The sequence below is a fragment of the Rhinatrema bivittatum genome, chromosome 15 (assembly GCF_901001135.1).
Source record: "Rhinatrema bivittatum chromosome 15, aRhiBiv1.1, whole genome shotgun sequence".
Lineage (NCBI taxonomy): Eukaryota > Metazoa > Chordata > Amphibia > Gymnophiona > Rhinatrematidae > Rhinatrema > Rhinatrema bivittatum.
In genome coordinates, this window is record NC_042629.1 from 47,212,761 (window position 1) to 47,226,642 (window position 13,882).

A 13,882-nucleotide genomic window follows, 5' to 3' on the forward strand; every position below is an offset into this window, starting at 1 on the left:
AGCCAAGGCAACGCTCTCTGCTGAGGGCATTAGATGCCCTTACCTCTGGCTCAATCAGCTCTAGTTATCTCCTACCAAAAAGACATTCTCTGGTTTTTGGTTTTTTTTTTTTAAAGATGTGAAAAATAATTTGCCTGGTTTCCAATTGTTGCAGCAGCCTCCCTGCCCCTGATCAATGGTTTCTGCAGAACAGGCTGAGATGAGTTTGCTTTAGCGGGGCCCAAACATGTTGACATTGTTTCATGAACTGAGGATTCTCCCAAAAGAACCAAGTACTGATCCCCCACTCAGCCTCCTTTCCCATGAACCTGATTCCAGCATGGACTCCATTTTTATTTTTTTTTTAATTGTACATCAAATGAAAAAAAAAACAAAAAACAAAAACAGCTTAACAGGATTGTCATGATTCAGTAGTGGACAGCACCAACCTTTCATCTAGCAATGTTTTACACTGCGGAGAAGGGATTCCCACCTCTTGCTTTAAATACTTCTCTTTAGTCTTGCAACCTTTAACCCCATTGTGAAGCTGGACACCCCTGCTCGTCACAGTATATTCTATGCACAGCTGCCAAACCTCCCCAACACATGCTCCTCCCGAGCCACTGCCGCTCGGAGAAGGCTGCAGTGGAGTTGTGCTGGTCCCACGGCTGAATTTTCACTGCAGCATAACACGTCTGACTCTGCGGGCCAGAGCACGTGGTGCCTGTGCAAATCATTGTTTGCTTGCCTGCCCTGACCCAGCAATTAATTTTCTACCTTTTCATGTTTCAGTACAGCGCCTGATGGGGAAGGAAGAAAGAAAAAAAAAAAAGTAGCAGTCATGCGCTGTAGTTATACGCTCGCTGGGGGGGCCACCAAACGGTAGGAAGGACCTTTGCCCATTTAATTAAGGCAGGTTAGTTCATCTCCTTCCAACGTGGCCAGTGGCTCTGAATTACATTTTTCATTTGTTCTGTAAAGTTTGTAACGCCAGGAGTCTAGACCCAAAATAGCGCTAAAGAATTGCTATAAGACGATGGTGCTGGGTATGGCCATACTGCCACAGCCCTCTTATAAATTTTATTTTTGGGAGCAGGGACTAATTATTAACTAATGAGCACAAGGATGAACCGCCCAGAAATGTTTTTTCGGTGCCCAAACCAAACTTAAAAATCCAGTGTTGGCTGGTGCTGGTGTCTATTTCTGCAACATCTGATGCCTGGATGAATGCTGGTGCTCTCTCCACAATCCTGAACCGTAAATAATGCAAGTGCAAATATTGCCATAAATACAACTTACAACAAAACCTGTCTAACAGGTGGTTGTTGGCACTGGGCGCAAAAGCCAAACCCACCGCATGGCTACGTCCTTCCTATCGTCAGGGAGGGGGGGGGGGTGGGGGGAAGGTCCTGTGACTGGCAGAACACGTCAGGACCCCGAGTGGCGGCTGGCTACTCCCTGTAAACCTCACATTTCTCAGCAGGTAAAACCTTCCTGCTCTGTTTGTGGTGTTACAGAGCAGAACACATAGCGGTGAGGTCAGTAGTGGCTGCCAGAAAAAAAGTGCTTATGTGATGTCCATCGATGCTTTTGTCCTTCATTGCTGAGTTGATGGCTCAGAGCTTAGGCATCTAGTAATGGCCTTGGAATGCAGGTGTTAGACCAGCAACTTTCTACCAAAATACAGCTGTTTTCTTTAATCACACAACCATATACGGAAAATAGTTCTAAGATGTTAGATAATTGCAGTAAGATCTTTTTGTCTCGCTTAGTGCTAGAGGCCTGACGTTTTCAGAGGTCTGAAACAGCACCGTAAAGAAGTGAATCTTGTGTTTCATATTCAAAGTGCAAACAAACGGCCTCCCTCCTGGATTCAGGAGGTTCTGATAGCCTCATCGCTATTTCACTGGCATGGCCAGGGGATTGAACCAGCATGCCTGGCAGGGCCTTGCCCTCAAGCCTCGTAGCAGCAGCGACAGCATCAGGGCTGGAGACCTCTCAGTCAGTCCAGCTCTATCCACAGCAGCAGAGCTCGTGTCTAACTCCTCTTTGGCGCCTTTTTGTGGATGTTCTTAAGTCAAATCCCCAGTGCATGAGGAAAGGATGCAGCTGCAGGCAGAGTTCAATCCCCTACCCTACTAAACACCTCCATCATGAGTGGCGTGACGTCGGGCTGAATGTCCTGGATCTGGACAACCTGTTTACAGAATTCATTATTCATTGTTCTCATTTCTGTCAAGAGTGCCATGATCTTTGGGAACAGGACCCTAAAAGTAAGCAGAGAAGTGGAAAAAGTTAAGCCCTGCAAGCACATTCTCTCGTCTAGACAGCCTTGCTGCTGGTACTGCTCACAACCCCTCTCTGGTGTCAGATACTGCGTGTCCAGTAAATACTGGGGGATTTTTCTCTCAGCTGGAGTAGACACAGATTTAAGGCTCTTCCTCTTCCCCCCTGTACCTGGGACCAGCTGCCCACTTGTGTGCCAAACACGAACTGAGTCAGATCTCTTCCCGCATGCAACGTCTTGTAAAGACCGAGCAGCCCCTGCTGAATGGCTGCCCACGTTGAAGAGGAAACCCGTACAGGCCCATGCAATACCGTGCACTGCGGCCACTGGACGCGTGTCCATAAGCCCCCCCTCCCCGATGCAACGCGGGGATTAGTGCGTCCAATGGCGTGCGTAGCTAATGGCGCTCATGACACGTAAACTCCATGTAGATGAGGCTATGAGCTCATCCCCGCCATTCACAACATTTCCCCACGCGGCCAATGCGCCCACTGCAGTGCGGCAAATTCTACAGCAACCCGGGGCTGGCATAAAGGGTAGGCCGCAGTCAAGGGCTCCCTGGGAAAAGAAAGATTCCTGTTTCCTGTGGCTCCTCCACTTAGTATCGTGGAGGAGCCACAGAAAGGTCAAAGTACAAATAAATAAATAAATAAAATTCTGTGCGCCCGATACAGATGCACACGGCAGACGGTCCAGGCTGTGGATCTGGTGCTGGTGGCGGGCATCTGTTTTTGCACTCCACACTGGCAGCCACCGCTCCTGGTCGCCTGACGCCGAGGAGGCGCTAGGGACGCACAATTTTCCCTAGCGCCACCCCCTCATTTAAGTAACGCATGGTGCGCCCACGCGAGGTGGCTGTGCGCGCGTCAGGAGAGCGGGCGCTCAACGATGAGCGCCCGTTTTACGCAAGCCGCTACTGCATCGGCCTGAATATCTGGTGCAGATGGCAAACTCCACTCAACTGGGGGAACAAACTGGAAGAGCATTTGGGTGTAAGCGTTGCGTGAGAGGCGCTAGTGAAAATGCAACTTAAATTAGATTCGAGCTGCTGCCATGAAATTTGTCAAAAAAAAAAAAAAGGGAGTAATAGAAAAACAGGTGCATTGCCACCTCTCACCAAATGGGGGGGTCGTGCGCCTGCCTGTTGAACCCTATTTTTAAGCATGAAGAAAGCTGGTCTACAACTGCCATAATGTTATGGGTTCCCAGGGTAAGGAACGACCCACGTTCCAGTGAGGGGCGCACAGTGAGCACTGCGATGAGGTTAGAGCTTGGAAAGGCTGGCCTTTTCTATACTCACTTAGATGTAGGTTGCTGCCGTTCGATATCAATATATGCTTGTAGGGTTACTGCAGTCCTCTCTTGGATCTGGTGAATGGGATGATGGTGTACGATGCCTGGACGGTCTGTGGGAGAGGAAAGTCAAAACAAGACGGTCTTAAAGCAGCAGCCCAGCGCGAGTCACAATGACTGATGCCAGTATCCCAGATGCTGTCCTTGATTGATTGGAATTAGCAGATGCTTAGATTACCTTCCTCAAGACTGTAGCTTTTCCTCCTCCTCAGACATTTGGTTTATTTAATTTAAAAGAATTTCTTAGTTGCACACTTCACAGTTAGGCTGGCGTACAACACAACATACTCAATAACAGTACACTTAAAACAGAGACTATACAATATAAAAACATGAGCTATAGAAATAAAAGCCGACCTACCCTTCAAAAAAAAAAAAAAAAATCCTCTGCGCTTTGCTACCACACTGCACCACTATATTTACCTAGTGTAAAATTGGAGCGGCTAGCTTTCATGGTACATTTCTCAATACCTCAGCAGATCATCCCTCTGCAAAAGGAGATGTAAAAAGCCAGGTTTTGAGTGCTCTTTTTAAACTCTTAGGTTGGCCTGGGTGTGAAGTGGGGCAGGCATAGTATTCCACCGTCTCGGGCCTGCTACTGATATTGTCCTATCACACAGCCTCCCCAGGTGCGCAAGCTGTACGGAGGGTGCATCCTGCTCTTAGCTGAGCACAGGGTGCTGGGGGGTGTTCATAAATATAGGAACGCGGCTTGCAACCTAACCAAACCATTTCAGGGTTATAGGAAACGTTATGTATCGATGTTAAGTGAAGCTCCCAAAGCACAGTGGCTGCCCCCCTTACCATAAAACCACACCTAATCCTTTCCAAGCACTACACGTGTCAGTGGGAGCGCAGCTCGTACCTGGCGAGAAGAGGGAGATGGCCTGCATGAGCACGTACTCCTCTGTGTGCAGCTCCAGCTTCCTCAGGCTGTAGTGAAACTTTAGCAGAGGCTCGAGGAGCGCCTGCTGGAACCCAGCTGTGGGAGGGGGAGAAAGAGCGGGTCATCACAACGAAAGGATGCTTGCAGGTTAGCTGCTGGGGTGGCCGAGTACGTGAGACGTGGCCATTGTCAGAGATGCTCCTCCTTTCTGCTGGCAGTAAACCAACTATTGGCGCAGTTCCAGCAGCAGCTTCTCCGAGGTCGGACAAGGCTTGAAACGGCAGCCGTACAGTGGAGGGGTGTTCAGGTGATAAGCAAGTGAATAAAAGGAGCTGCAAGCTGGCTGCTGCAGGCCATGGGGGTGGCTAGGTTGGTGCTGGTAGGCTGCAGCTCCCCAAAGACCAATCAGTGCCAGTAGGGCTGGTGATGTTCAGCAGGGCTCCTGGGACGGAGGAAGCAACGGCCTCACTGCAAGATTTGGCCTAGATTAGCAATTCTTGGTGCTAAGAGTGTGGGGGTGAGCGGGTGTTGGATTATGCATGGAATTTGTAAGGTTATTGATTCAGGACTGCAGAGAGACCCAAGGAGAAAACAAACAAAACCACATATGGCCTTCTGTTTGTTATATTTTACAATAATCTTTGTTTCTGAGTTTGGTTTCATCTAAGCCCTTTCTCCACTGTACATGCTATTGTTAATTTGTTGTGAGAATTGTGTCATCATTTATCGTAGGCTGGAAAATTAAATAGTTATAAAAAAAAATAAAATGGAGAGAGATCCTAGAAGTGACTGAGCTTCCATTACGAGCAGCTGGGGGTGGGAATAACTGGGCAGACTTCGTCTTTGCTGTTGTCGTCTAAGTTCCCTTCTGCCATGATTTACAAAGTCTCTTTCCGCCATCTGAAAAGGCAAGCTAGAGGAGAGATGGGGGTGGAGAGCAGTCACTCTCTCCTGCACCTCCTGCTGGGGACATGAAGTGCACAGGCTCAGCCACCAGAGGTATCAGGGACACCAAGGACAGTGATGGGAGAAACTCGGCCACTTCTTCTCTGCAAATGCTTCCAAGACGAGGGGAAGAGATTTGTAGATTACCTTGACATTTAAATCAGGCTGCTGATGAAAACGCCATCAGCCTTGCCTGGAGCTGGGCAGAGATTGTAGGATTTTAATCCTGGAGTCACCAACTGGCTCAGTCCTGGTTTTCATCTTGCTGAGCAAATGAATGTGTGATCCTGCTTTTCTCAGGGAAATCACAGCTGCCACCTCATATGGGCGACAGGGCAAAGCCAGGAGTGCCCCCCCCCCCCCCCATGTACTCAGGGTTGGGTTCCCTCCAGGTCATAATTTGTTAATAAATTAGTACAAGTTTTGGGGTTTTTTTTGGCAGATCACGTTGCTCTCGCACAGAGCTAGGGAACCCTGGATAGCTGACGTAAGCATAAGGCAACACTATAAAAAAAAAAATAATGGGTAACTGATTAAAAAAGTGGAGAGAACAGCACCAGGGTTTTTTTTTCCCTTGGTTGCTTTATTAGTACATATTTAAAACAAACAAAAAAACAAAAAACTGATCCAAAACGAAACTGCCAGCCGCAGGAGCAGAATGCCAGCGTGCTACGTGAGTAGGTGGGCCAGGCCTGTGAGACGCACAATAGCCAGGCTGATCCTATGCCCTTCTTGTTAAGGGCTCCAGCAATTGGATGGGGGCCTGTGCACGTCCATTCATCCTATGCCAGCTTGCATGGTGACTGCACTGCAAGTTACTGCTTGCAACAGGTTTCTCTATAGCACTGCTCACTGCGCACTTACTTGGCTTTGCTCAGGCCGGCTGCCCGTCCAAAATACGAAACGTAATTAAAACAGGATTTTGGTGCAAGCTCAGAGGACTTGGGTTTGATTCCTGGGCTGGCTGTGGATGGCATGGGGAGGGAACCTTTATCTGTGGGTCGCCCCCCCCCCCCTTCAAGGCATGTGACTGCAGGGACTGGAGCAGGGGATACAGAATAGGGTGGGGGGGGGAAAGAATAATTGTGAACGAGAGCTCAGAGCACCATACGGGCTCTTTCTGCTTACAACTGAGCCAAAAAAAGGGCCAAAACACCACCCCTCCCCTTCCTCAACACTCTCAGGCTTTTGAAGAGACACAAATTAGTAAAAAAAAGAAATAAAATACCAGAGAACTGTCTTTCCTCTAAAGGTGACAGAGCCTGTGGCAGGGAGCTTCAGTGCAAAATAATTGCTACTGCCCAGAGCAAGGCAATAGCATTTAATGTCAGGTGAAGACCCTTGTATGTGTGTCATGGGCTCCAGCCCAGAATTTGATAACGTTAGAAAACAAATTAAAGTCAGGACCAAGGCTTCTACGGTCCAGCCGTAAGGGGTGGAGCTTGCTGACTGGCAGAGCTGGGGCAGGGGCAGGGCCATGGACGCGCCCAGCTCAGGTCCACAGCGCACACGTTTGCCTGTAAGGGCCTAGCTCTTCTGATTCCTGCACGAGCTGTGGGGGGAAGGGTAGGGTAACTCACAGTGGACGGCGTCCTCGATGGTGTAAGACAGCTTGCCACACTCCCAAATTCCAGTGTCCACATTGAACACGATGTTAAATCGGATCTGGGACAGCTCAAACGTGGCTCCCTTCAGCAGGGAGATCTGGTCTTCAATGTCCAGCTCCCTGTAAAGAATGGAGACAGGCCGTCAGGCCCATGACGCACGACGCCCTATCCTGACATGTCTTCAGGGATTAATCCATCTCCTGCCCGTGCACACACAGTAAGAGATGTGTTTAAGGTCGTTCAAGACAGACAGAGTTAACTTTTACCCACTGTCTGAGTTTTAGTGGATCACAAATAGGGCCAGATTTTCTAACCTGAGCGCGGGTGTAGATTTGTGCGCAACCCAGCGCGCGCACAAATCTACGCCCGATTTTATAACATGCGTGCGCAGCTGTGTGCAGGTTATAAACTCCGGGGTCTGCGTGCACAGGGGGGTGCACACTTGTGCACCTTGCGTGCGCCGAGCCCTAGGGGAGCCCCGATGGCTTTTCCTGTTCCCTCTGAGGCCGCTCCAAAATCGGAGCGGCCTCAGAGGGAGCTTTCCTTCCGCCCCCCCCCCCCCACCTTCCCCCTCCTTTCCCCTCCCTAACCCTTTCCCCAGCCCTACCTAAAAAACTCCCCCATACCTTTGTTTTGCAAGTTGCGGCTGCCTCCAGGCCTAGAGGCCATGCCCCGCCCCTTTTTTCAAGCCCCGGGACATGCAGGTGTCGCCGGGCTTTTAAAATCTGCCCCATAGTGTTGAGCATGCAGGGACGAGAAAGACTGGAAATATTTGGATATTTTTGCTGGGCCCAATAGCACCATGGTACCTAATCAACATGATTTACATCATAAAAAGCAACACAATGCTAAAGTGAAGAGTCCCTAATACAAACCCCCATTCCCCACTCTTATTAGGGAAAAAGAGAGCCTATTGTTTAACTGTTGCTTTGATCCCTGTTCCATTGCTCCAAGTTATTTTATCCCTGCTAAATGTAAAAGCATTCTTACATGCTAGTTATTGTTATACTGTAAACCGAAGTGATATGTAATTTTCTACATGAATATCGGTATATAAAAGTGTTAAATAAATAAATATTGCACAGGCTAAAAATAAAACATTCCCTCTAATATAAGAATATAATAAATTCCCCAGCAAATCAACAATAAAGTAATGCTCTTATTACTCCAGCCTGGCAATTCCTTCCCCGAAACCCCCCACAACATCTCTATCCCCAATCCGCTCCTATCGCCCTTGCTCAGCTCAAGATATTCAAAGAATCACTTCCCAGGAGCAGTCAGAGGCAAAAACCCTTTGGTTCGTTCCACATCCCACAAGGCTGGGCCTGATGTGGGGAGGGGGAGGAGTCTGTTGCAGTGGGCAGGGTCAAGCCAGCAGATGCCCTCACAATACCGTCCGGGGTCCTCAGAAACACCAACCAGGGCAGCCTGATGTCAAGCGGAAGAAAGGATGGTAAAGCGAGGTGACAAAACATTTTTCAGATATATCAGGGAAAGAAGGGAGGTCAAACGTGGTAGAGTGAAAGTGAAAGGGGACGAGGAGCAATGTGTGGAGAGTAACAAAGTAACCACAGAAATATTAAACAAATACTTCACTTCCGTGTTCATTAAAGAAGACCCTGGAGAAGGACCATTGCTGATTGAGAAGACCGTGGATGCAGATGGGGTAGATGAAACTCCGTTTACAGAAGAGAAGGTATGGGAGGAGCTAGGTAAACTGAAAGTGGACAAGGCCATGGGACCTGATGAGGTACATCCCAGGATACTGAGGGAGCTCGGAGATGTGCTGGCAGGTCTGCTGCAGTAGCTGTTCAATAGATCCCTGATTTGGGAGTGGTTCTGCCAGACTGGAGGAGCGGGTGTGGTCCCGCTTCACAAGAGTGGGAGCAGAGAGGAGGCTGGAAACTACAGGCCGGTTAGCCTCATCGTGGTGGTGGGAAAATTAATAGAAACTCTGCTGCAGGAAAGGTCAGTGAACTATCTACAATCCGGTGGGTTGCCAGACCCGAGGCAGCATGGATAACCTGCATGGAGCAGCTTGCTGGGCAGACTGGATGGACCATTTGGTGTTTACCTGCTGTGGTTACGATGTCACTATTTCAGTGGTATGTTGTAATCTGTAAGCACGGGGAGGTCCCGGTGCATGCTGGTGTGACTACATCGTGAACACCGATTTTGTAGACTGAAACCTTTTGGCGAGCCTGTTTGAATAATGAAGGAAGGAACGGAATGTCAGAGCGGTGGAAATGAGCCGAATAGTTCTTTGAAGCTTCTATTATGCCGATAGTTTGAAAAGTCAGCAAATCGGGTGCTCACAGAAACGGTATGGAGAGAGTATTCAGCCATAAAAGAATTGCCTCTTTACACCAGAGGGCATAGATTTGGTTGCTGGAACCCAAGATAATCATACACATCCCCTGAGGAAGCTTTATCAGGTGAAACAGAGAGGATCCTACTTTGTCGGGACCACTTCAGAACTTCAATTAATGAGGGACCATTAGTGTTCTAATGAATGTATGAGCTATAGAAACAGCACAGCCTGCTAATTCCAGCAACTATTCGTATTTTTCAGACTTTATTTCCTCTGCTAGACCCAGCTGTTTATACAATGTCTGCATCAATGTTTTTGATTATATGTTACACTGTAATTTTTCAATGTGATACTTTTGTCTGCTGCTAACGCTATTTGTTTATACAAGGTCTGTTTCAATGATTGTATCAAATGTTACATTGTAATGTTTTAGTGCAACATATGGATTGGGTCACTGTGATGATACACTTACTTTTGTTTATAATTATCATTAGCTATATTGAATGACTGGTGTTTTAGATGGGCAATAGTGAATGAGGATTTAATGGTGCGAATGAGTTAGTGATTAGCTGGGTAGATATTTCATTACGTGTTACATGGGTTGTTGTATGTTATGTTTCATTAAAGAGACATTGTATTCTTGTAGGACATCAAATATTTTGTGTAACATTAATTTTAACATCTATAGTATAATATTCATATGTTAAAGATTTTCAAAAAAATGTTTATACAGTATATGTGATTCCTTCATATTGTATATGTATTGAATTTTGGAATCTTTCTAGATCTAACTTTAGTGATTCTGGGTGTTACCATGTATATTTATATGGATGACATCCAGGCTGAAACTATTGATTTGGTTACTGGCTCCTTAAGCGTATCATGCTGGATGGATGCCAGTAAATTGGTTTTGAACAAGGCTGAAACTGAAACTCTTGGTAAAGGCAGGATGCCTGAAAGTTTGGGGAGTCGGATGGTACGACCTGTATGAGATGTGCAATCGCCATTCCTGATACTGTAAAAGGTCTGGGCGTTCTGTTAAGACTCCAGTTTCACCTTGGAAACGTATGCTCACCCGCTGACTCGGCAGGCCTGCTTGCAGCTAAGAGTAGTTAGGGCATAATCATCCAAAAAGGGAGTCAACTGTCCAAGGACTGTGGAATCTCCCTTAATCCTCGGGATAGTGGGGATGCCATGCAGCTTAGTGCGGTCAGCGTTGCTCCATTCCTCGCTGGGCTCCATTGGTTCCCGCTAGCTGAGAGAATAAAGATTAAGATCGGGACAGTGGGTTTTTTTTTTTGTTGTGTATTAAGTAAGTTGGAATGGCATTGCCGGGGTGTTATCTACCCCCTGCCAGATATGAGGCACTGCACGGCCTCACGGTTTTAGACTGAGCTCCCACTTGCAGTATGGTCGGAAATGAATTGCCCAAAGTCCTGTTTCCAAGTACCTGGAGGTCTCCATCTGCGGCAGATGAATGGCGGTAGAGCGTATTCACAGTACTGAGGGTGATTGTTTTCCTCCATTTTATGAATGATTTGTTATTTTATTGTAAACTCTTTGATAGCTTTGCGGATGGGGCTGATAAAGAAATGTTTAAATAAACATTTGGGCTGAATATGCCATCTGCTTCAGAAATCCGCTGCTGTCATTGGTACTGAACGGTGGTCTTAGAACCCCTGCTCTGAGAGAGTTTTAGTTTAAAAAGGCCAAGGGTCCCACAGCTTGTCCTCTCTCCCCTGCCCCTCTTCTCCTCACGTTCTCTCTAGCACCTCCTGCTTCCTCTCCAAAACACACAATCCCTTCCGCTTTCACCCAGGAGTGCTTGCATCCCTCGCTCGTCTTGAATTGCTTTCCACATGCAGATAACCTCCTCCTCTATCCTGCGTGCTACCCATCCCTTACTGAGGGGAACACAACTATTTCCATAGAATAAATGTAACAAGGAGCTTCTGGCGGCCTCTGCTAGCACAAGGCTGCTGGAAATGACTTCCCAAAACGTGTCCTAGGGGACTGCACAGCCAGTCAGAAGTTCAAGATATCCCATCCACAATAACTGCACACGGATTGAAAACCCAGTATGGGTACATTTACCTTGTGCATATTCCTTGTGGATGGCTGCCCTCCTCAGCCCTGGCCCAGTGATATTCACTTCCAGACTTCAAGAGCTACAAACAGATCAGGCTTTCAGGGGGGCCCTAACGAATATGCACAAGTCAGGTTTGCATGCACACTGCCCCCAACTGTGTGCCAATCTCTCCCACCTCCATTCATTCATTCGGGAAATCCCGACCCTGTTTGTGCTCTTCAAAGACTGGAAGTGAATACCAAAGCCCAGGCTTACTCTCTCTCCCCCCCAGTATCCTCAACACCCCCATTCTGGCCCAGGTCATACCATACCGAAAATAGGGGATGCACTTTGCGAAGTTGATGACGCCTTTGATCATGTAGGTGGACAGGTCAGACACATGTGCCAACATGGTGAAGATGCAATGGGAAGCCTTGGCTCCTGGGGACCTGGATTCACAGTCTGCATCGATCGTTTCGTCGCTGCTTCTGCTGCCGTCACGCCTCTGCCTCCTTCCCCTGGAGCTGGCACTAAAAAAGTCATCCAGACTGTCCATCCCCATGCTGGGACTGCGTTTAATCGGCTAAAATACGGAAAAGCACTGTTTGTGAGATAAAGAGAGAAAGAGAGAGAGAGAGAGAGAGACAGCAGTCCTTATACAGAAGGAAGCGGTGACCCCCAGCTGGCTGGCCTACCACAGCTACTCAGCCACGGGAGAGGTGCAAATCCAGTCCCAGTCCTAAGGCTGAGAGCTTACAGGTTCTGCTCCTGGGACCCAGCGGGTTAGAAGGCAGCAGTTCCATGGATCAGTGACTCATCTGTTAGAAAAGCAGGGTGGGTGCAGCTGCCATCCATAGCCTACAGATGCTGAATTCAGGAGCGGTAACGCTTTCAGCCTCTCCCTGGGAGAGAACAGCTAGGACTATGAATCCCCAGCACAAGTGCTGAAGTTAGTGGGCAGCACATTTAAAGACAGGAGGGGGGGAATGGTGTGAATGCGTTGGGGGATATTTTTTTTTTTTACTGAAGAATATTTATACTCCACTCCTATAATAAAATCATGCTTAGCGGATTACAAACAATAAAAACATTAAATCATTCATGCTAATAATCTTAAAAACAAATACATTAAAGCATTAAAACCACTGCAGATACATGGTGTGGATATAGAGGGGATGGTTCGGTGAGTAGGGAAGGGCATTAAGGGGGGGATTATATAACAAAACACGAAGACAAAAGTGCACCGTTATACGGAATCTGACTACTATTCTTACTGCATATTGTAAGATATTGTTTTCATGGTGGCTGTTTGTATTTTTTTGTCTTACTTAAAAATGATTTAAAAATAAATAAATAAATAGGAGAAAAATCTTTTTCATCCACCACACAATTAAGCTCTGGAATTGCCTGAGGATGTAGTAAAGGCAGTTAGCACAGCTTGAAGAGCCTGTAGATTATACCTTTAAGAGCACGTTTGAATCTGATACCAACTCCCATAGGATTAGTTAATTAGTTCTCGTTCCTCTTAGTTTTGTAAGCTTGAATGCAAGGCTTTTTTGCTCTTTATATTTGGGCATGTCTTACGGTATAACAGCGGATAAGATTACAGATGAACAGCAGGAGCAAGGGGGCAGGAGTTAAGAATTGTGTTCTCCTTAATGCTGGGACAGAGACTTCACCCTTCCCTCAGCCTGAAGCAGCCCCGCCAGACCGATGAATTCCGCCCCTACCCTGAAATGCTGGAAGTCGGTGAACAGGATATCAAAAGTCTTTATCTGCGCAGCCACTAGCTCTTTGATCAACACTTGCTGCTCACTTGTCAACATTTTCTCCTCTGGGCTGGCAGGTGCCTGACCCTGCTGCTTCTTCCTCTCGATCAGTGCCCGCCTGTGCTCCACGGCCTCGTCCGACATGATCACTAGTGTGGAAAGTAAAGAAAAGGACGCAAGGCTTTTAAATACAGCCACAAATACACATTTTTTTTGTTCAAGAGAGGTAAACAGCAGACCTTAGGCAAGGTGTGGCTCCAAATACATACAAATCTAGCTCTCCGGAAAAAAAAAAAAAAAGTGATTCAGACCAGCTCGGAAAAGCTGCAGACAGTAAAAAGCCTTGGGTGCTGTCCATGCAGCAACCCTTGGAACAGCACTGCGGGATCTACACGGAGAGACTTGGAAGGTCCATGGTTGCAGTCACAATGAGAGGAGCACAGCACCAACCTGGGCATCCATGCCGAGCCAGTGGTGTGTGATCCATCAGACTTTGTACCTAAGTCACAGCATGCCAGTTAGCGAGCACTGATGGAGTCAGTTTGTTTGACCTCTACCACTGAACCACTGGTGGCTTTCCCATGTAAAAATGGATATTTTAACCAGGCATCCCCAAGCAGCAGCAGCAGCATATAAGTGGAAACTCAACCATGATGCGCGCTCCGCTCCGCATCATC

General features: G+C 47.5%; 1 protein-coding gene across 4 annotated transcripts in view; it reads right to left on the minus strand.

Annotated features, from left to right (window-relative positions):
* Nucleotides 1-318: 318 nt before the first annotated feature.
* The window catches only part of NR1I2 (nuclear receptor subfamily 1 group I member 2), a 42,307-nt gene continuing 28,743 nt past the window's right edge, over nt 319-13,882 (minus strand). For all 4 annotated transcript variants that reach the window (XM_029577882.1, XM_029577878.1, XM_029577880.1 and 1 more), the window contains 6 exons: nt 13,167-13,354; nt 11,769-12,019; nt 7,031-7,176; nt 4,485-4,601; nt 3,567-3,672; nt 319-2,246 (listed from right to left, as the gene is read on the minus strand). In XM_029577882.1, coding sequence (XP_029433742.1) covers nt 2,102-2,246; nt 3,567-3,672; nt 4,485-4,601; nt 7,031-7,176; nt 11,769-12,019; nt 13,167-13,354 — 953 coding nt within the window. In that variant the 3' untranslated portion in view covers nt 319-2,101. The remainder of the gene's footprint in view (nt 2,247-3,566; nt 3,673-4,484; nt 4,602-7,030; nt 7,177-11,768; nt 12,020-13,166; nt 13,355-13,882) is intronic.